The 25,587-nt window shown below is 26.3% G+C and overlaps 1 protein-coding gene across 1 annotated transcript in view; it reads right to left on the reverse strand.

The window, feature by feature from the left end:
* The window catches only part of LOC100205960 (sodium/potassium-transporting ATPase subunit alpha-like), a 97,233-nt gene that overhangs the window by 68,812 nt on the left and 2,834 nt on the right, over positions 1–25,587 (reverse strand). Inside the window, exons 2-3 of the mRNA XM_065793728.1 lie at positions 7,186–7,275; positions 121–447 (exon numbers count right to left, since the gene is read on the reverse strand). Of these exons, the coding sequence (XP_065649800.1) occupies positions 121–447; positions 7,186–7,275 (417 nt within the window). The remainder of the gene's footprint in view (positions 1–120; positions 448–7,185; positions 7,276–25,587) is intronic.

The raw sequence follows: 25,587 nt of genomic DNA on the forward strand, positions 1-25,587 counted from the left end.
CAATATTAATAATTTCTGTAGATTTTATTTTTTGAAATGAATACTAAATAAATCTAGGCTTTAATTTCAAAAAAAAAAAGAAAAAATAACATAACATAACATAATTAATAAATGACTCACCTGATAATATGAAAAAATACCAGTAACAAGAACAACAACTGCCAATGCAGTGCCCAAGTACACTTCATCATATACTGGATCTGGTTGGCTTGTAAAACGAATAATGCTTACAATATAACAAAGTATAGCTCCAGCCCACAAAAGTAACGCAAAACCATTTGTCATTTGCTTTAAAAACTTTATCCATTGAGATGTACCTTTGACACCTTGAAGACAATTTAAACCATCTCGAGCTAAATTTCTTTCAACAATGCTTGTACTGAGTCCTTTTTCTACACTTGTTTCCAGTCTTATTAATAAATCTTTAAGATCTATTTTGTGTTCATCCTAGAAAACAAAAATATATAGGTAAAATAAATATGTTGAATATTAGTAATATGTATGAATAGTATGATATGTATAAATATGTATAAATAGTATGATGCAGTAAAATAAAGCATTACATTAGATTTTTTTAAAAAGATTTTAAGATCATATTTTTCTCTAAAATTAAATAATTTTTTCGCAAGTTCAGTTATTTCTTTTTTTCTAATTTCTTTTTTCTTCTAATTTCTAATTTTCTTGTCACTTTTAATTACTACAATATGGGATTATATTGGGAAAATCAAAACACAATTTGGCACACAATGAAGCAGATTAAATTAAAAAAAAAAATTAAATTATTACTTGCATGTATGCTAAACATCAAATTAGAAATTTTTGAGTCAAAGAAATTCAAATTAAAAAAATTTTTTACATGCACTAAATACATGCACTATAAAGAAATTTTAAAAGATTTCAAAACTTTTTATTATGTTTCAAGTCAAAAACCTTTAATTTATTTTATTGTGAAAAATTGTCGAAAATCCTTTCAACTTTAATTTCACTTAGAACTAATTTCATATAAACTTAAAAAAATAGAGATTATGTTAAAATTTATAAGAAGAATATTTCTTTAATTTTCAAGCATATAGACTAATTGACATATTGACTTAAATGAAAATTTGGTTAAAAGGAATGCTTTAACTCTTCCATGAGTACGGAACTATAGTTATTAAATATATAAAAAATGCATACATTTGCCCAATTTTACTTTATATTAACTCTTTAAAATCAAATTAACTTGTTGTAAGTGTATGGTACTTAAGCTAATCACCAAGGAGTGTATCCACCAAACTTTTTTTTGTGTAACTTTGGCTTAAGTTCAAAACTGTGAAATTCGTATTCACGAAACTTGCGCTGTTGCATTTAACAAAATTTACATAAGTTTTTTCATAAGTTCAGCGCTAAAAAATTTTAAAAATTTTCAAAAACTTGCTCAGCTCAATTTAAGCAAGAAAAATTACGTTAGCTATGAGCTGCTTTAACTTTGGCGTAACATTAAAATCACTAAATATTAAAAATGGTATAATATTATGATGATTCATATATAGTTATATTGCCAGATTGATATATTATGAAGAATCTTATTATAATATATACAACTTGTGTATATAAATTGTATAGTATAATATCATAATAATATTATTACATTTTTGTATAATATTATTAATTTGTTATGCTAATATAACAGCATAAAACAGGATAACATAACTAAACTATATGCATTATGATGTGATTTATTACTAAATATTGATATAACATTTTTAAAAGATGTTATATTGTTATGATGCAGTTATAATTTATAATGGTAATATATATAATTATTGAATAACTGTATATATTAACAAAAAAACAACTATAACTTTATAAATATACAGTTTTTTGTTAAATGGTACATATCTCATTAAGTATAATGGTCATACTCTATTTAGTTGTTTTAATAGCTTTATTTAGTTTTAGTTAAAATGGAAATTTAATTTAATTGGTCAAGATCAAATTTAGCGTGAAGCTCAGCATGTTGCTTTAAACGATTACTCTGATGTAGAATATGTTCAAAAATTTTGTATGCCTAAAAATAAATAGAGATATTGTCAACACATTAACAGTTATTTGTCACCAATCACATTAGGAAGCAACCCAATTTCTTCAGAAGCAAAAGTGCTAATACCAATGAGGCTTTTATCAAAGTAACTGGAAGTTATAAAGTGGAATTGGTAAAAATTACTTGCCAATTCAAAAAAAAAAAGGGAACTAAATAGAAATAAACTTCTATTGATTTTCTATTGTTAAATGGACTATTATGAATGAAGTTTAAAAGAGTTTATTTATAGACTACTTACTTAAAAAAAGCTTTTTTTTTTGTCAGAGATGTTGTCAAAAAGTATAAATTTTTTCTAGTTCTGAATTAAAAAAGACATTGGAACATGATCCTAATCAGTCATGATTACACCATTTTATCAGCCAACTACACCAGAGAAAATACACTTTAATAAAGTTCACTTTCAGGTAGATAGTGATGGAGCAATCCTTTGGTCATCTCAAAAATCATTGGAGGTCACAAGAGAGGTGGAGCACTTCAGTTCCTAACATATGCTCACCCTAACAATATACTGCGAAATATATTTTATGTGCTATAATACGCAATTACTTAGGATTACTGATATACAGGGCTTGTGATGAAGAAAATCACCAAGTGTGTTATATCATGCTCATAAAATAATATGTTGTCATCGAGCGCAATTATACGCGCACGGGGTCAGGGACGCAAGAGTGATCTTGAAATTTGAAAATTGCGGAAGACTGTGTTTATAAAAAGCTTTCTATTTGTTATACGACTTTCATTCGTCGATGTTAGAAGTATCTACAACACCGCATTTATACTACTTCAACAATGTAGTTTTTTATACTTCCCAACTTCTTGTTTTTTATTTGCGCCAGATTGCTATTTTTTTAAACTATTAATGGTAAAAAAAAACGCAACCAAACGAAAATGCAAGTGCTTAATAAGTCCTTATAATAGTATTAAAGAATAAATTCATGGCTAAAATTTTTTGCTTTTGTTGTTTTGATATGTATTTAAAACGCTGTTAACTTAATATTTATGATTAACGGTTTTTATATATCTTGATATTTTTTTAATAATTAATTTTTTTTGTAAATTAATTAATAATTATTAATAATTTATTTCTTATTTAAATAATGCTTTTTTTTATCGTCAAAAAATTAGTAGATTATAACACAAGAATAATTTGAAATTTTTCTTCAAAACTATTAGTTGTAAGTTAAATAACAGATTTTCCCCTTAACTGTTGTCAGCTGTTTATATTATATAAGTTTTAACTGCGTCATTAAAAAAAGAATTCTGTAGAAAAAAAGAATATTGTAACATTGGTCAAAAAAGATAATATTACTAATTAAGATTTTTTCTCTTTCATTTAGATTTTTTCTTGAGTTAACATTTTTTTAACTTTATCTTAGTTTAGTTTATTTAGTGCATTTTTGAAATAATTCAACATTTAACATTAACATAAACCTCATCATTAAGCAAATGTGTAAACGATGTGTGGAATATTATTAACAATAAATCAAATAAATCTTACTTGACATTTTTACAAAATTAAAAATATTCAAAAGCTTAAACTTTCTTATAGTTATTTCCTAATTTTCTATTCCCATTTCATTTGCACATTTTTATATTCACATTGTGTTTCCACAGGCACTTGGTTAAAATAGTTAACATTCCATTATTGAAATTAGCTGTAATCACTTAAAACTGTTCATTCATTATGTTAGTGCAAAACGGAAAAATGCTGACAAAACAGCAAAACAGAAACGTGCAGAAAGCGAGTGATGCAATCCTTATATTTTATATAAGTACTTCGTATAAGGATATAAGTATAAGGAAGACGGAGTTTTACTGTTAAATCAACAAGTTTTATCATTACCTAAAAAACTTAATTACAAATATTTTATAAAAAAATCATATAAAAGCTTATTATTTTTTCTGTCCCAAACTTTTGAACGAGCATGATTTTATCGCTCAGCTTATAACTCTCATTATAAGCTGAGCGAGCATTGTTTATTGCGCCTAGAAGGTTTAAAAATACCATTTTTTTTTTTTTTTCAGATTATTCACCTCCCCAAGGCCCGAGGGGGGCCACTACAGTCGAGGAGGCTACTCTTTTTTTTTTTTTGTGTGTTTTTTTGTGTGTTTTTTTTTTAGTTATTATTCGTGGTGCAACCCTCTCTCAACTCTTAAACTCCGAAACACGAACCTTGCCGAGCTAGGCCGCTGCGCGGAGAAACTAAGTTGAATTTACGGGTATGTTTCACAAGCGCGGCGCAATCGTGTCTGTTTCATCACAAGTCCTGATATATATATATATATATATATATATATATATATATATATATACATACACACACATATATATATATACATACACACACACATATTATATGCGGTAGTGGTGTAGTGGTAAGAGCGCTCGCTTTGTAAGCGAGAGGTTCGGAGTTCGACTCCCACCGCGTCCCTGGAAGTACCGCGCTCAACTTAGTTTCTCCGCGCAGCGGCCTTGCTCGGCAAGGTTCGTGTTTCGGAGTTAAAGAGTTGAGAGAGGGTTGCACCACGAATAAAAAATAAAAAATAAAAAACACAAAAAAAAAATGAGTAGCCTCCTCGACTGTAGTGGCCCCCTCGGGCCTTGGGGAGGTGAATAATCTAAAAATATATATATATATATATATATATATATATATATATATATATATATATATATATATATACTATAGGTTATAAATATATATTATGTAGCCACAATGCTGAGGTGCAGGCTTTCACTTTCAATCTTGAAAGTAAAAAACTACATAAATATAAATCTCGTTCGCCGGAATTCCAATTTTCCAATCCCGTACATCCCTAGTTAAGACTGAATTAACACAAACAAACCAAACTTGACTGGCATTGTACGAAGAACACAAATTAAAACTACTTGTTTTCGAATCGAAGGCAATATATTGTTGAATATTATGTGGCGATTAAATGACTGTATATATTAACAAAAGACTTTATTGATGTTTTATATATGACTTGTTTAGGCATTATGCAAATTCCAAATATAAATATGTTCATGCTAATGTCAAACTAGTATGCAAATTTTTAACTATTTATATTTTAAATACACACTATTTATGTGATAATTATAATTGAAGAAAAAAGGAAAGTTTTTATAGCAAGTTTAATTGTATATTAAATAGTTGCAAAAATTACCTGCCCTTTATAAACTCTATGTAGATTTATAAAATCTGAACCCCTCTCTTCCTTTTTTCTACTTAAAATTAGTTTCCTAATTTTTATAATAATATTTTTTACTAAACAAGTACTCAATAAAATTATTTATTTAGTTTTTATAACAGAATTTTATAAAAAATCTTGTCATTTAAGCTGTAAAAAATAATAATTAGTAATAATCCCGAATTAAAATTTGTTAGAAACTATATGAATTCAATGTTATAAAAGTTTGTTTTATAAAATTACAAAAACTTGGTTTATTAAAAAAAAATCAACTTAGTTGATTTTTTTTTAATGACTTAACTTTACGGAAATGCAGCAAAATGCTAGCGAATACCAAATAGTTATGAAAACAACGCTGAATGTACGGTTTCCGTAACCTTAGTTAAGCTACACAAGAGTTACGAAAGTTTGGTGAATATGTATCCAGATGATTTATTAAGGAGACATTCACAAATGAAGTCATGAAATTTTTGACCATTTTTGACCCCTCCTAACCTCCTTGTTGCAATATTGTAACTTTTTAGAAACAAGTCCCATACTCTTAGGTGCTTAATACACAGGAGGAGATATTTATTAATTTTTGGAAATTTTTTCCAACCACCTAAAGCTTATTAAGACCCCCTCCTCCTGTTCCCCCTGATTTTTAATTTTTAGTTTTTATCTTAAAGCTAAAAAAAAAACTTCTAAAGCAAACGCTATAACCACTGCACTGTGGCGCAGCGGTTGCTTTAGAAGCAAGAGATCTTTAAGATCTCTTGAATTGATTCATTAAAATTGATTTAGAAGCAAGAGATCTTTAAGAGGGTTTAAAGCAAGCATATTGCTTTAAGCCCTCTTAAAACCATCACATAAATGAATTATGCTCAACTACTTAGAAAACACTGAATTATCATTTACACACTAAAAAAAATGGTAGAAAGTTCTACCTTAAGTTAGGATACGTGATATGACCTAATTTAAGATAGGATATATCACATTTCCTAACTTAAGGTAGAAGGCATAATTTTATACCTTTTGAGCTAAAAAATTAAAATTAAAATTTAGGCACATAGCAAATATCATTATTCAAACCTTTAAAACTTTTGAACTCAGATATATTTATTTAAAAACTTAATTAGTTTATGAAAGCTTTTAAGTCCTCAATTTTCAGGAAGTCTTTAGCTGTTGCAGTGTTTGTTTATAACTATAAATTAGAAGCAGTTATGACTCTGTAGCTGTGTTAAAGATATCTTACTAAAGACAAGAAAAACTCTGACTTAATTAAAATATGGTTAAAGGCAAGAGAAGCAAGTAAACATAAAGTAACATAAGTAAGCAAAGGTTATTATTGGTATCACAATAACAATATTGATTCCTGATCTGCTAAACAGGTTTATGCCAGGAAAGACATCTAATTGTAAAGAATTGCTTTAATTTTTTCCATAATATTCTATTTAATACATAACATTTATGGATTCCATAAAGTTTTTTTTTTTTGACACGAACAAATGTTGCATATAAATGAATATATGGAAGTTAAATTAATTTAACATCAATTTTTCATTTCAAAGAATTGAAATAACAAATTTTGAAAAAAAGCACCAAAAAAAACATTGTAACTATTAAATCTAAATAGGTGGGTTAGAAACAATATGTTGCTAAGTTATAAATACTGATTGTAGTATAAAAATTTTGATAAATTTCGGTACTACACATCATTTTTGGTACATAGTTATACATCATGTCAATATCAATACAACAATAAGCAAAAAAAATTAATTTTAAATTTAAAAATATATTTGAAATACTATTTTCTGCATACTTGTAAATGTACAAGTGTTACAAAAAACACAATTGCACACATGTGTTGTGTAAAATTACAGATTAAAAATGCTTTGCATGCATCTATAAAAATTAAAATTCATAAATACCATCTCAAGCTCCTTTTTAAGATCCTCCATATTCTTCTTTTTCTTTTTTTTTCCATCATTTTCAGAACAATCAGTACTATTGACTTCAGCCTAAATATATTGAATGCAAAAATGTACACAAAATACAAAATGTAATAGAAAAACTTTTTTTTGTATTGAAATGTTGCAAATTACATAAAAAAAACTCAATGTTTTACATTAAAATAAAAAATTTTAAAACCTAAGAAACTAAAAGTAATAAAAATAGATAAAAAGTTTTCTTTTATTATTTCAAATTATTATTAAAATATAATTGAAAATTAAAAAAAAAGGTTGATTTTGAAATTTTTATAATAAAAAAAATGCTTAATTTTAATGTTCAAAAAGTTTCATGCTTTAAGTTTTTGTAACACACTCAGTTTTAAAGAGTTTATTAAACAACTGCTTTAATCACAAAATGTAAAAAAATTTTATATAGAATTTCATAGTTTACTTTTCACAAAATTACTAGTGCTATTCTGAACAACTTGTGTAAATGAATGCGCTAAAATAATATATATATATATATATATATATATATATATATATATATATATATATATATATATATATATGAATATATAAATATATATATATATATATATATATATATATATACATATATATATATATATATATATATATATATATATATATATATATATATATATATATATATATATATATATATGCATCAAAAAAATGAGTTGTCCATTAAAATATTTAAAATTCTTTTAAATATATAATAGATATCTTTTCAAGTATTGTTTGAAGAATTTATTTGCGCATTGGTGAATTTAATTGCTTTTCAAACCTATTGAATTTTACACAATTGATCTAATGATGCATAAAATTGACTGGAAATAAAATAGTAGTACAGTTCAAAAATAATGTCAAATTGATCAAACTCCATGGAAATCATGTAAACCATCAAATGGATGCGGAGTCCGAAAAGGAATCCAGCTTTATATCTCTACCTTTTTCAAGTCTGCAATGTCCAGAAGCTCGAATCATGTTTGTTGACTATTGATCTGCTATAAGGAAAAAATTAATGAGACTTAATGTTTTGAAGCTCACATTTCCTACTCTATGCTATACACTTCCTTGCAAACTACTCAATTTATTTAATTTAAAGGCTTTTTATTTAATTTAAAGACTTCTCCTTTTTTTAAGGCATTTAATTTAATTTAAAAGCTTCTCCTTTTTTTCACCACACTTTCTGGACTCCATCCGATGAAAGGAGGTTATATTTTGACTCATCTGACCACAAAGTTCTTTTCCAATATAATATTGACACTTTAACGTACTTCTTTGCAAATTCCAATAACATTTCATTTGTTTAGAAGTTAAAAAAGGTTTTTTCAAACTACTCTACCTCTATACCCATATTCTCTAATACGATTTCTGACTGTTTGAGGAGTCACTGCAATGTTGTGATCTTATCATCATTTATGTAATCTATTTTTGCTCACATTAATGATGATATTGCAATCAATTGCACTGGTGGTCTTGTGTTTTTGGCCTCTGCTAGCCACACTAGCAACGGTTCCAATCAGATCATGCTTCTTAACAATTAAGGACACTGTCGTAAAAGGAATTACTGTTTCTTTTTGGATCTGACAGAAGGATTTTCCTTGATTTTTTAAATCAACTACGAGGTTTCATTGATGGAAAGACAAATGTTGTTTTCTTGACACCATTTTGCTGAAACACTATATTTTATTTTATTTAAAGGACAGAAGTATATTTAAAAAGTTAATATTTTCAATTTTACTTACCAGTTTGATTGTTCAATTTGCTCGATTTATGCTAAAATAACAACCTATTTTGTTAGCGTACAATTATTTTTTTTTGCAGGCAATTTTATGCATCATTAGATCGTATGTGTAGAATTCAATAGGTTTGAAAAGCAATTAATTCATCAATACACAAATAAATTCTTAAAACAATACTTGACATATAAAAAAAGTTTTCATATTTTAACGGGCAAACTCATTTTTTTATGCAATCTTTAAAATTATGATTTTTTTTTAAGTGTACAATTATTTTTGCATACTATGTATTAGGGTGTCCCATTTTCAGGGTCATATTTTGTTTTGACTGCTCCTAGCATTTTTCTGCTGTGTATATGTGAGAAAATGAGATCTGTAAAGTTTTAGAGCTCTAACTTTATTTTTGTGACTACACAAGCCACCTTAAGTTTCAAAAATCATGATTTTTGGGTGAAAAAAGCCTATTTTTACAGTGCTTGTGGGTAGTAGTCATAGTTTGAAAGATACAGACTAATCTTATGTTGAACCATGTACTATTAGCCCTCATTAGTTAGAAAAAAATTGGGAGCAGTTTGAATAAAACCGTTAGTTAGGTTTGAAGTGAGCTCAAAGATACGCAATTGACACAATTTACCCATTTTTATGCGGTTTGACACGGTTGACAAAATCAAACAAAATACTGATCTAATCATTATAAAATGGGTCTAAATTAATTTCCGAACCCTTTTCACACCTAATTAGACCAACGAAAATCCAAAATCGGTTGAAAAATGTTAAAGTTACGTATATTTTTCCAAAATATTCATTCCTGAAGTGATAAGATTTGAAACATGTAAAAATGCAATAATATTACGTGTTATATAATTAGGGAGGGGGAGGGGGTGGAGGAATACTACAATCTAAATGTGGTGAGCAAATTCAGACCTGGGGGGGGGTTTATTTGGAACAATTCATTTCCTCGGCAAGGGGTAGGGCCTGGGGGCTAGTTGCAATGGTAATCCTTCAGTTAAGCAGCGTAAAATAAAATTTTGCTTTCTTGCACTGTCTCAAAAACGTGAAATATGGAGTAAATCAACAACTTGACAATGCTGCAAGAGTACCCCTAGAAATCATCACAAAGTTGAAGACAAAATACCCAGAGGTGATTATTGGGAGCTAGCAGGATTTTTTCAATTCTATTTATCATCAGAGATTGATCAATTGACAGTTCAACAACCTGGAGCAATTCGTCATGCAAGGTTTATGGTGCAGACTATATATTACATGAAGCTGCAAATTCTGAGCCAAATGACAGATATTGTTTCCAGAGCTTCTACAAAAAGAGTAGTTGAGGCCATCTCTGAGTTTGTAGCATTGTGTTATGCAAAGTGGTTCTTAACCTCATCTCAGAGTGTAATTTCTCACATGACATAAAAGACATGACATAAAAGTTCATAACACATACTAAACTCTAACTCTTTTTTCAACAAGTTAAATTTACTTTAATTAACAAAAAATTTATTTAAAAAAAGCATTTTATCATAACATGGTTCTAAAGGTGAAAGAGTTCTAAAAACGTGTTGTGATGTTTATTTACAGTCCTGTTGTGTAGCGTTTAAAATCATATCGTAAAACTATAATTGAGAACTTTGACAATGTTATAGTCCATTTTTTTAACATAATTTACATGGTTTTAAAAAACCATTTATACTTTTCTTACATCATTGATTGAGTTGCTTTATTTGTTGTTTTTTAATATTGGATTTTTCGTTACGACTGTCGTGGTTACAACTGTCACAAAAAAAAAAGTAAAAACTATGAAACTCAGCATATAATAATATCAATATGTGCTGAATACACAGACCAAATGATTTTTTTTACCATGCCATTTGCTGAATTATGTCTGACAAAGTTGTTTTGTTGAGAAGTGGTAAAAAGTAAACGTTACAAATGTCATGCTACATAAAGGTAATTTTTGAAAAAAGATCAAGACTTTAATGCTGTAACTTTTTGCATAATAAAATTATATTATCGTAATTTTATTATTATATTATTTTTATTATTTTGAGGTTTATATTTTAATAATCTATTTTTTAATAAAGTAATTTAATAAATATAAGCTGATAGAAAAAAATTTAACAAGTAACATTTAAATTTAAATTTTAAGATTAAGATTTTTTTTTTAAAATATGACATTTAATTATAATGACTGTATAATAATTATCAACAGTCCTGATTATAATAAAAAACATTAAAATTTTTTTAATTTATATGTATGTATATATATATATATATATATATATATATATATATATATATATATATATATATATATATATATATATATATATATATATATATATACATATATATATGAGTGTGTATGTGAGTTTTGTGATAAAAGGTTGAGGGAAGGCTGTAACAATAATTCTGAAGAAAAAAAGAGATTTAAAGAGAATTTGTATTGATATTTTATGATCTGAATACTTATAGTTTGAGCAATAGTGTAAAATAATGCTCTTCAAAGCATAATTAATTAGATAACTTTTTAATTGAAAAATTGTTATAGGTATTTTATAACCAACCTTTCTATACCAGTTTTCTTAAACCGAAATGAGATTCAATTCAGATCTACTACTATCTTTGAATAATATTAATGAATTGTACAGACCATCAAACATTATTTCTTTCATTCTGTTTGTTTATGGTACATCTTTTCTTTATTCTCACAATAATATTAAATATTTGTTTCGCGGAGCAAATAAGGACTGGTTCAGTTAAACACTGAAAATTAAAACAAAACGCATCAATTTTGTTTTTTATTTGTAAACAATAAGTGACAAATGTTTTTTGCTTGTTTTATTTCTAATCAATATATTCAGCATGCTTTTATTACTTGCTGTTTGATATAGAAATACCTTTTTTTGAATACATTATATTATTAGGCACTTTTAAAAAATTAAATTACTTGACGCCTTGTAATCTTGTATATCTTAGTAATAGAATATCAAAAATATTTGTATCTAGAATAAATCTAGGTAACATTTATAAACTCTGACATGTTAATTTCCTATTGTACTATAAAAATCTAGACATCAATGTGGACACATTCATTTCATTCAAAATGAGTGAAATGAATGTGTCCGCATTTAAGAATGAGAGTGATAAACCATCATGTAGTACTGGATTTTTAAATCCTGCAGCAAAATTTCTTTCTAATGTTAACAAAGTGAAGTTAAATGGTCAATTTAAAGCTTATCTAAAGAGATATGAGAATCAGGCCAAGAAAAACACCTAAACTGAACTTTGCAGAAACTATTTTTTAAAATACAAAAATTTCTAAAAAAGATGTGATAGGATGCATGTGAAATAATTCTAAAAAATTCTCTTTTTTTTTACGCTCAATAGTTAAAACTTTTCATAAACATGATAAACCAAGAGATGTCTCAATGCTATATTTGATATTGATAACTATGATTCAATATCTTTAACCAAATAGAAAAAGATTACTTGTTTATATAAGCACAACAAGAAAGCACAAACACACACAAAAAAAACTGAAAAAATTATTTGATCTCAATCATAGAAACTGTTTGACGCATAAAAGTGAAAAAAATCCAAAACAAAGCCAAAATTTAAAAAGCAGAAACTTTTAAGAATCTGTGATTGTGTTTACTCCTGATGTAGCTTCCACATTAAATAAACACTAGTGATAGAAAAGCTGATAATTTATTTTAATAAAGGTTTCTGTAGGTCAGCTCATACATGATATGCAAGAGCTTATAAATAGTTCTAGTGCTATTCAGAGAGTTACTGATGAAACATTGCCAACTTTTTAATTTAGAAAGCCAATTTTTAGTTAATTGAGGCATCATTTGATGCTACATGCTACATTGGTTGATGCTGCATTAATTTTGCACTGGGATGTAAAAACTTTAAATGATTTTACTGGCCTTTTGTCTAATCTGACAAAATCTGGTAAAGTATATAAGCTTTATGATAGAACAGCTGCTACAACAACACATGCAGTTTTGTATTAAATAATTGGGTTTGAGAAGTCACATGATGGGCTTGTATTTTAATACTCCCCTTTCCAGCACTGGAGTCAAAGGAAGAGTTTGTAAAGAAGTTTTTGGAAGCTGATTTAGGTCAAGATTGGCTAAAATTAACATGTCATCATTTATCTTAAATATTGCAAGAAAAAGAACTTAGTATTTATGATTAATCAAAATTGCTTAACATTGGGCTGTTTTATCCATTTTAAAGAGTTAAGGCTTCAAATTGATCAATATTCATTTTCAACAGCAAATGATGATAAGAGTATGGCAAGTATAAGTACTCTATGGAAGAAAACATAATTTTAACAATAGCATAGCTAGAAAAATATCAATCCCAAGATTTTTGACAAAAACTCATAAAGTTCACAACTTTTGTGAACTTTATGAGTTTTTGTCTCTTGGAGTGGTCAGCCTCCAGATAAAATTATTTTCAAATACTCAAGAAATATCCATGCGCAATAAATGGCCAAGGTACCCATTGGGCATGGTAGATTTTTATTTATTATTTGTGCATGGTTATTCTGGGACTAATATCAAGAATCTCAAGTTAGTCGATGTATATACTGAAGTACTAAAATCACAAAAATCTGGTGGTTCATCTTATGATGAACAAGTCTTTTCTTGTGTGTGTGTGTGTTTTGCTTGTGATTTTACTGTTGCACATTATTGCACATTGTTTTTAATAGGACTTAAATCAGATGATCAGTCACACTATAACAACAAAGGTATTTTTTTAGATTTTACTAAGTTTAGATTGTTTTAAATATTAATTTAGATATGTGAAAATATATAAATTTATATATATATATATTTATATATATATATATATAATATATATATATATATATATATATATATATATATATATATATGAGTAAAAGTTCCTGGTAACAAAAGAAAAACTATTCAAACTAAGTTGAGTAAAATATATTTATTAGTTAAATTAGACAAATATTTTAAAATTTTGTCTCTAACACAAAAGGCCTTTCATATAAAATCTTCAGCTGTGTATGAGATTTACAAAACTATAAAAAACTCTTTATATTGAACTTCCTATAAAAAGTTTAAAAAGGAAGTAATTGAAGTTTATATAAAAAACTATAATTAACAAAAATATAGTATAACTTGGTTCTTGTTGGTAAGGAAATTTTAAAAGTAATGTGAAAATAATTACTTTCTGTTTATATGTTCATTGTGTCATGTCCCTGTTTATGTAGTTGAGCTTCATAAATAAGAAGTAAACTCTCATTTGAGTGTTTTAACATTGGAAATAATTTTAAAAAAGGTTTATTTTTATGACAATTAAAAACATGCTAATCAAATTTATCTGAACCAATACCTGTTCTGCATGCGTAGATGTGTAGATTAGTTCTTAACCTTAGGTTATTATTTTACCAATGTGTGTTGTTTTTCCATCACATCCATTACATGATAGAAAATAATATTTTTTGAATTACATGATATTAAAGTTTTAATGTACTATACTTTACCAGATGATGTGGTAAAATGGTTAACAAACTGATACATAGTACATAACTTACAACATTTTGATACGCATTTTAAAACCTTGCATTCATCGTTAATAAAAACTGGTTTCTTATTAAAACTTGATGTACTTATGTGTCTTAAAATATTTTTTGGTTGGTGTTGTGATAGTACAATAAAATTATTTTCAAAAACTGATTTTAATTTATTGTCTAAAACAGACAGTTTCAAAATACCATGTTGAATAGTTATCAAATTTTCAAAATTAATGTTTGCAAAATTTGTAGCTATAAAAGGTATAATTTTGATCTATTCTCTTTTTTGAGGTGCTGGTCCCTGTAGTTGAGCTTTAAAAATTCCATTATTAATGATTTTCATTGGGTAGTTACATCGAATTAAAAATTGTTTTAGTTGTTGAAGATTGATTTCCATTTTTGTTGGATTAGGTACAAAACAAATGATCCGTTTAGCTAATGTAAAAGGTATATTTTCCTTTGTGTGTTTAGGGTGATGGCTACTGTAATTTAGATAGTCATGGGAATTTGTAGGTTTATAAAAAATATCTGTTTCAATAATGTTGCTATCATGTAGAATCACTTTTATGTCTAAAAAGTTTAAAAATTGCTACTGTGTGGTTTCTGTATATGAAATTTTAGATTGTTCTTCTGTATATTTGATATCGGGGTGTAAAGAATTAAGATACTTAAACAGCAAATTAACATTAATTGATTTTAATAAAGCGACAAAACCATCATCTATGAATCTTTTGAAATTGTTTTGAATATTCTCGCATTCAATTTTATTAAAGAAATTTGGTAAAACTTTAGTAAATAGTTTCACTTCTTCAAGAAATCCTACTACTAAACAAGAATATGGTGGAGCCATTTTTGTTCCCATAGCTGTTCCGATTAGTTGATTGAAAAACTCATTATTGAAAGTAAAATTGTTGTTTTTTAAAATAAAACTCATGCTTTCTAAAATAAAAGCTTCCGAAAATCTAATAGGTATATCATCACGTAATTTACTTATCCAAAATTTAATTGCGTGTAAACCTAGTTCATGAGAAATACTAGTATAAAGATTAGAAATATCAACACTGTATAAAGTGGTATTTGGTACTCCATATTCTTAGGTAGTACTCTAATGAAATGCCAATCATCTTTTGATATATGTTGTTAATTTTAGTACAAGGGGTGAAATTATTTTGAAGAAGTGATATTATTTATATATATATATATTTTTATATTTTTTTTTTTTTTTTTTTTTTTTTTTTTTGTTATTTCACCTCCCCAAGGCCCAGAAGGCCACTACAGATGAGGAGGCTACTTAATTGTGGTTATAACCCTCTCTCAACTCTATAACTCCAAAACACGAACCTTGACGAACAAGGCCGCTGCGCGGAGAAACAAGTTGAGCGCGGTACTACCAGGGACGTGGTGGGGATCGAACTCGGAACCTCTCGCTTATGAAGCGAGCGCACTACCACTACACCACTACCGCATATATATAGATATATATATATATATATATATATATATATATATATATATATATATATAAAATATCACTTCTTCAAAATAATTTCACCTCTTGTACTAAAATTAACAACATATATATATATATATATATATATATATATATATATATATATATATATATATATATAAATATATATATATATATATATATATATATATATATATATATATATATATATATATATATATATATATATATATATATATATATATATATATATATATATATATATATATATATATATATATATATATATATATATATATATATATATATATATATATATATATATATATACAAGACAAACTTTTCAATTAATAAAACCATTTTATTAATTCTAAAACAAAACAATACATGTTTCGACTATCAATTTCACTTTCGACTATCAATTTCACAAATTAAACTTCAGTTGAAGTTTAATTTTTAAATTTGTTTAAATACCTATATAAGTGATTTTTTCAATACCAATACAAAATGTAATTATCATATTGTATTGGTATTGAAAAAATCACGTATATAGGTATTTAAACAAATTTAAAAATTAAACTTCAACTGAAGATGACTATTGATAGTCGAAACATGTATTGTTTTGTTTAGAATTAATAAAATGGTTTTATTAATTAAAAAGTTTGTCTTGTTTATTAAAATACTTACATTTTTTGTGCTAAAAAGAAATTTTGGATATATATATATGTATATATATATATATATATATATATATATATATATATATATATATATATATATATATATATATATATATATATATATATATATTTATATATATATATACATATGAAAGAAAAGATTGCTGCCCCATAGCAAACCCTCAGTTGATGTAGCAGCACGCCGCTGTGAGTCAGGCTATTTGTCAGTCAATTTTTGTACTGAAGCCCCCGGCAGCAGGCTATTTTAGTGTGACACTGAGTGCTTATCTAAACAATCAATTTAAGTTATATAGTTATATATATATAGATATATACATACATACATATATATATATTTATATATATATATATACATATATATATACATATATATATATATATATATATATATACATATATATATATATATGTGTATATATATATATATAATATATATATATATATATATATATATATATATATATATATATATATATATATATATGTATGGATGAACAAACAAACAAATACACACACACACACACACACACACACACACATATATATATATGTATATGAGTATATAAGTTGATTTCAATAAAAAAGGCAGCGTATAACTATTTTTTAAATATATTTTGATATAATAGTATATTAATGATATTTCCCTAACCTATTCATCATCATCACATTATCATGTAATGAAAAAAACATTGCAAAATAACATTAATAAATTATTTAAAAAAAAAAAAAAAAAAAAACGTAAACTATAAAAACCAATAAAATAATATAATAATGACATCAGTTAAACTTTCGTCAAAATTGTTCTTTAAGTTTTTGTTTTAACATTCCCCCCATTATCTCAACTTAGAACAGCTTGCCCAATACCTATCTAATGTCAAACTCTTGCTCTGTTAATCTCCAGGGATTTCCTAATTTATATACTTTTGCATGAGCTTTTAAGTTGGTAAACACCCATATTTGAGTTTAGGGGTAGTTTTGCTTTGTTGTTGCATAATATGTTATTTAAATTAAGAGCTTAAGTAAATATAACTCTGATGTTCTGTTTTCTCAATTCTCTTTGGAGTTTTGGGCCAATAATAAGTATCCAAGGTAGTTTAAGAAACTATTTATCTAATTGTTTAGATGTAGTATTTTTTGAAACGCTATCTAAACAACTTTGACAATTTTGACCAATTTTGACAAAAATTTAATTGATGGAACTATTATATTATTTTATCGGTTTTCATATTTTACGCTTTTAATGTCTTCTTTTTTAAACAGTTTGTTTTATATTATTTTGTAACATTTTTTTCATTACCTTATGACGCTGACCATAATAGGTCAGCAAAATATTGTTGATATATTATAATAGGGTGATTCTCAAATTAGTGAAACTAGAGAGCTAAATTTTCAAACACTTTTTTTACGATTTTTTTGCTTATTTTTACAATAAACCAACTAAATTTACATTTTAAAAATATATTTAGAAGTTTTTGTATAATGTATGGAAAAATATTGATATTAATTTCTTCAGTTACAAAAATTTGAAATTTTTCAATTTTTTATGTAAGTATTATTTTCCATGTATCATAAAAAATAAATATTTAATATTGTTATAATTACATATAAGCATTTTCATAACTATTTTAATCTAATTTAAACAGAAAAAACCTTGCTTTGAAAAAATATTTATGCATATATATAACATTTCAGTAAATACTAGGCCGATACCGATGAACTAACTAACTATTAAAATTTTGAAAATATGAAACCATACAACTTTAAATCATGTAATCTTTTTCATGAAATCTGTACTAGTAAACAAATACTTGGATTCAAATTAGAGTCAAACCATTATTTAAAAAGATATTAGAAAACTCAGTTAAAAAATATCCATTTTTTAGTTTTTTTTTACTATGAAAAGTATACTTTCAAAAAATAAATACAATTTTCGAGGAGAAAATGGTACTCCTCGAAAATCATAAGCAGTTTACTTAGAATTCTTTATTAATTTTATAGGAATTCAGATATCTAAACAACAATCATGTTGTTTAGATATCTAAACTATTTTTAGATAATTAAGTTGTTTTTATAATTATTTTATTTTGTGATGTTCTATCCCCACCATGTCTCTGGTAGTACCGCACTAAACTTGTTTCTCGACGCAGCGGCCTTTATTGTCAAGGTTTGTGTTTTGGAGTTATAAAGTTGAGAGGGTTGTAACCAAATCTTAAATAGGTTACTTTTAAGTATAACAATAGAACAACACAAAATAAAATTATTCTAAAAACAACACAATGGTAGTAAAAGTATAAGTACATTCAGCTGTTAAATTAAAGCTTATAAGTATCCTCTTAAGAATAAATAATATTGCCTGTAAACAAAGTCAAATTACAAATTTATCAAAAAAATTCTAAGTAATGCATAAAGTTTAGTTTATTTATTATTTAATTATTATCATAATGCAGGATGAAAATATTAAAATGCCATCGGTTGGAAAATTGGAAAATGAGGCCGATACTGATTGTGCAAAAAGTGGCTGATTAAGCTGATGCACTAAGGTGATGCCTATTAATCTGTACATCACTAGTAAATACCTTTTTATGATGTCATACACAACATAAAACAATAAAAAGTTTTATTTGTGAGCAAACTAGAATGCTTTTTTTAAATATTTTTAGTTATAAGCAAAAAGTACTGAAGAAACAAAATGAAAAAAAAAATTTATGATATTGTGTTAAAATAACTCAAAAAAATTATAAAAAGTTCAGTCACACACATAACATAGTTTTAAGGCTAATGATATGTATACAACATTACACATATAAGATCATTAAATTTTAAAAAATTGGAAGATAAATTATTAATAAGGATTGAAAATTTTTTGAAAATTTCTGAATTTAAATGCTTGTAACATAAATGTAATATTGATATAAATTCCTTTTTTAAAAATTATTCTCAATTTCTTTAATAAATTCAACACGAAAACGTTATTTCAGTTTGAATTAGCTTGGAAAGATGAATTAAATAATTCTATAAATTATTGATTTTAAAGTTTTTGTAAACTTTAATAGTCTCCTGTTTTAAGTTTAGGTTAATATATAATAAAATAAAAATGTCTTAAGTTGAGAGATTGAAACACTTTGGAGTAAAACAAAAAGCTGACAAAGAATACTGTTCAATAAAAATTTAAAGGATTAAGAATCTTTGAAAAATGAAAGTTGCAAAAATGAACAGCACAGAAAAGAATTCATATAAAGAAAAAAAAAATTAGTAGACAAAAATTTCAAGACCAACAAAATGACTCGATAGAATGGAAAGGGAAAAAAGCTGAGAAAATATTTTTTGACAATGTTTTTGAGACAGGCTTACTCTATTTTTTAATCAACCTATGGAAAAATAATACCTTTCTCTACATTTTGTAAGCGTAGGCCAAAAAGTATACTTATTTTTAGAAGAAACACCCACAGACTTGTGTAAGTGAAAACTGCATGAGAACTTTTGCTAATTACTTAAAGCAATAGGCATCAACTATAATAGTTAATATTGGGTGTCTTCAATTACAATCCAAAAATGGGTACATAGGAGAAGTAATAGAGTAATTGCTATTTACTTTATCTCAATTTCAGGAACACATTTATGCAAAAAGAGTTCAAGCAGCTGAATTTGAAAAAGACAAAATGATTGCAGGAGAAGGAATTCTTCAGGTGGATTTTGCAATGACATATATTTGCGAATATCCAAATAAAGTACAAAGTGCACTGTGGAGTAGGAACGCTGTTCAACTGTTTACAGGTACCGTTTTCATCAACAATAATTGCAAAACATATCTTATCTGTTCAGACACTAGAAACAAAGGTAAAGATAGTGTTAACTGCTTTATTGGGTAACTATATGAGGTACTTATGTCTGAAAACTGTAATAATGATATTGAAACTTTTTTCACCTAATGGTCCATCATCCGAATATTAAAATAAGTTTATGATGAAATTACTCAACCAACTATCTTTGTAATAAAATAAAACTTTAAGTAGAAATTTTTTGCAACTTCGCATAGAAAAGGGGCTGTAGATGGTGTTGGAGAAAGAGTTGTCTCTTGTTTGAATGTAACGTATGAGCAAGAATGAGAAAGTGTGTGTATAAACATCTATGGATTTTTTCAACATTTTTAAACCATTAATGACAGCTGCTAATGTTCTCTATATTAGCAATGATTAAACCATTAGTAAAATAGACAAAACACCTTGGTTAGATATCAAAAAAGCACCGGGAATGCGAAAACTTCATCATGTCAATGCTTTCAATGAATGCAAGTCATTTTTCAAAGTAAGTGACTCAAAGTCATCTGATTTTCAAATAAACTATATTAATGACATGCAAGCTCCCGAAATATTTTCCCAATCTCCAGAAATGGCTTTTAATGATTGGTGCCTTGTAAAGAACAATGAAACTATGTACCCTGATAAAATATAGCTTAAAAATGTACCCTGATAAAATGTACCCTATGTACTCTGATAAAATAAAGCTTAAAAAGATGAAACTTTAAAAAAACAAAAGTACTACTCAGTTTAATCTTTATTTCAACTATGTTAAAAAAATAAAAAATTGTCTTAAATTTATTAAATTATTAAAAGTTTGTACAGTGTCACACACATAACAAAATTTGTCACACATGTAACACTAAAGATTATAATTTATTTTTATGGAGATAATGAAATTTTGTAAAATAAAAGTATTTTTTACAAACATCAACATGTTGTCTGTAACATTAAAAAAAATCATTAAACTAATGACAGCCAATCAGCAGAAATATTTGATCAAAGTTTAAAATTCAAATTTAAAGTTGTGTACGCGCCACACACACAATGCAACTAATCAGTTCTTTTACTAGTATGTGCAATTAACATATTAAGAGAAATATTATTTTGTATCAGACACATCTCCTACTATAATATTTGCAATATATATCTTGCATATCTGTAGTAAACAATTTGTATGGGCCCTTTTATTTGAATAAATATTTGTGCTCGAGTCACACATAATGCAATAAGCGCCCAATATCAAAATATATTTTAAAAATAGTTATACGCTGTCTTTTTATTTAAATAAACTTTTATGTTCATAAACATATCGTATAACAAGTTATACTTTTAAAGATTATATATATAATAATAATAATAACTATTATATATATATATATATATATATATATATATATATATATATATATATATATATATATGTATGTATGTATGTATGTATGTATGTATGTATGTATGTATGTATGTATGTATGTATGTATGTATGTATGTATGTATGTATGTATGTATATTTATATATATTATAAATACCTTCTTTTCTTCTTTATCTTTTTTATGCATGAAGCATTATTGCAGTGTTTTATTATTTATTCAACCAGGTCATATCAATATAAACTGATATTTATTAGCTGAATAAATAATCATTTTTATTATGGATTTCAACGTCTTGATGCGACTACAAAACATTCCTAAAACTGTAATTTTATGTAAGAAAACAATAGGTACACATTCTTTTATTATGTTTTAGAATGTTTTTTGCTTGTCTATTTTGTGTGTATGTCCAAAGGAAAATTTAAGATTAAAGTTTATTCTGGAATAATTTTAAAGGAAACAGTATTGTAGTAGGAAGACCATTAAGTAGAGCATCAGTCATTGATTCTAGATACCAAATTTAGGATTTTTTAAAAAGCGTTTTTTTCCTGCGAAAGTAAATATTTAGAGCATCTCAATAGATCAAGTTTTGACAAAACTAGCCTTAAAATGAATCCAAAAGTTATATAATATTGCTTATAAAAACACCTAAAATAATTTCTAATTGATTCCTCAAGAGAAAATGACAATAACTAGGTTACTGTTTCTCTGCCGATGAATGCTAATTTCAAGCACAAATCTTTTTTTCTTTCTTTTTTGATATTAGAGGCTCACTAGAATTGCGGAGACTCCTTTTTTTTTTACTTTCGAAAGTAAATTTTTTAACTTTATTTGCAACTCTTTCATCAATTAACTCCAAAACACAAATATTGTTAAACAAGAAAGCTGTGCAAAGAAACAGGTTGAGTGCAGTACATCCAGAGCCATAGGGTTGAATTAAACCTTGAACCTCTTGATTAAGAGCCAACTTTTTTTCCACTACATAAAAATTAATGCTAAAAACTCTTTATTCAGATAAAAGATGTCACTTATTTTTGAGGTAAAATCAATGCAAAATTTATTTTAACTCAAATACTTAATGGATGGTAAACAAAAGACTAAATTAAGTATAAATATATAGTATAACTTGAAAAAAACAGATTGAGAATTAGTTAAGAAACAAGTTGAACAACTTATTTCGATTTTTAATTATAATCACAGCAGCCATACAGAGACCATGACCAGGGATGTCCTGTATGAAGAGGAGGGTGTAGGATGTCCCCCCTCTCCCCTCCCAAAGCTGTTTTATGTACATTTGAGTTGGCACATTAGAACATTTAGCATTTGAGTTAGAATTTTGAAATTTTGCACATGGCAAATACTGAGGACACATTAGTCAGCAAAAAGTCACCTTCATCACCATCCTCCCACTCCCCCTGCTCCATGCGAGACCATCCGAACAGCCCTAATCATGACATTTTTTTTAAAAATGCGATCTCAACCCTAAATATGAAGACAAAAGTTTGTCGAGTTTTATGTCATCATTGTTATAAATTAAATCTATATAAATTTTAAATTCAATCTAATAATGTTTCAGTCAAGGCAGTCGGGAAGTATCATTCAATAAATAATTACATGATTATTCTGCAAAATGGGAATATTTTTTACTTTCAGTCACAAATTTTGAACCTTTTTTGGACAAAGTTGGCAACTGTGTGTCCAAAATTGAATGCTCCTTTGCAGTTGCCTTGACTAAAATATTATTTGATTGAATTTAAATCTATATAAATTTGCAAACTCAGTTGGCAAAATGGGACTATTTTTCTTTAGTCAGCAAATTGGAGAATTTGAAGACTTTTTTTTTAGTCAGTAAAACTTGTAAGACGCAAGTATAATGCTAAACAATATAATGAGATGAATTTTTAAGTCAGATGAATATAAATCTAGTTTTAAATAGTACTAGGATAAGTACATAGAATATAGCTTATCGAGACTCTTATAGAGGAGCAAAAAGTTTGGGTTTACTTGCTCCCAAGCTCCGTCCACTGTTATTTTTTAGAACCTTTAAAAATTCAAGCTTTTAAACTTTCTAAATAATTTAATTTTTTATGCTTTGAAAAAAAGGAGAATGGTGTAAAAGTGCATATCAAATAAATAATAACAATAGATTATTAAAAAAAAATATATATTATTATTGTTTATAATGATTATTTGTAAATTTATAATAATAGTAGTTATTAATTATTTTAAAAGAATATTTAAAATAATATTTATAATAAATATTTTATGATATTTTTAAAGTCTCTACGAACAAGAGCGAAGAAACAGGCCGCTTGTAGGATTTTGTTTACATATACCTATTTTGTTTACATATATCTATATAAGTTCGTTTACATACCTTTCTGCGCCGTTAAAATCTAATTTTGTTAAAGTATACGTAAACCGACATTTCTTTTTTGAAGTTCTTTAATTCACTAATACAAACGAATTCTCCTTTTTTCACTCAACTAAACATCTGTTTTCCCCATCCAAGATGGTAACGATTCGCGGTATTGAAATCGCACATAATCACGTTATTTTCCGACTGCAAAGATGCTTTTGTTAAAAAACAAAAAACAAAGAAGAGATAGAAAGCGTACGTACTGTACGCTTAGACAAAATACGTCTTCAACATCACCACCCCACCTATCGAAATCATAAAATTACTGTTATCATAAAGCCGGGAAAAATGATAAATGGTTTTTGAAACATTTATTCAATTCAATCTTCTATTTAATTGTCAATAAATAAAGTTAGATCTTTAATAAAAGTGTTTAGTCTTAAATAAAACATACCCGATAAAATTTTTAAAAATGCTTCCTTTATCAGTAACGGTCATAATTCCACTTCTAGAAGATAACACATTTTAAATATTTTGTTTCTAAACATTTTAGTTTTTGAGTAAAAATATTTATTGCCTACAGAGTATCGTAGTCTTGATTCATTCGTTAGTAATAAATTGGCTGAATTTACAGCCTTGTTTGTAAAGGTCAATAAAGCTAAATAAAAAATTTGATAAAAATAAAAAAAAATGTGAAGGTTCAAGAATAATTTTTTTTATATCATTGACTAAATTAATCGGTACAAAAATATTGAACTGGATTTTAAGCTCAGGTTGAAAACTATAAGAGATATTTGAGATCCTGTGATAAAGTGATGTTGATTTGGATTTGCTTGTTATACCGTTTCGAAGCAGGAGGCCACAATTTCAAAAAAAAGTCCTTTATATCTAGAAGTTAAAAAAAAAAAAGGACCTTAAGAAAAAAGTGGGGGGTAAGTTTCCCCTGCCATCCACCTTTTCCCAGTGTCGTTGGCCCTGGGAAAAGGTGGGTGGCAGGGGAAATACAACGGCGTATTAACATATAATTATTCATTTTTTAGCTCTTCATCTACTACTTTGACAAATTTTCTTTTTATTATTTTTATAAGTTTATTACTTTTAAATCTCTAAAATATCTCTTAGTTTTAGAATACTTATATAAAAAAAAGCGTCGGTTAAAAAAATCAATAACATTCATAATTATTATTAAGAAAGTCAACAGGAAAAATATTTTTCATAAACCTTTTCATTTAAAAGTTTTCCTAACATTGTTATAAAAAACACTTTGATTTCTTTTCGCGACTTCAATATTTAATAAAAAAAAAAGTTTTGCTTTTCGATTAAATAGTAGAATTAGAATAATACTTTCGATTT

Source organism: Hydra vulgaris, chromosome 03, assembly GCF_038396675.1.
Source record: "Hydra vulgaris chromosome 03, alternate assembly HydraT2T_AEP".
Taxonomy (NCBI): domain Eukaryota; kingdom Metazoa; phylum Cnidaria; class Hydrozoa; order Anthoathecata; family Hydridae; genus Hydra; species Hydra vulgaris.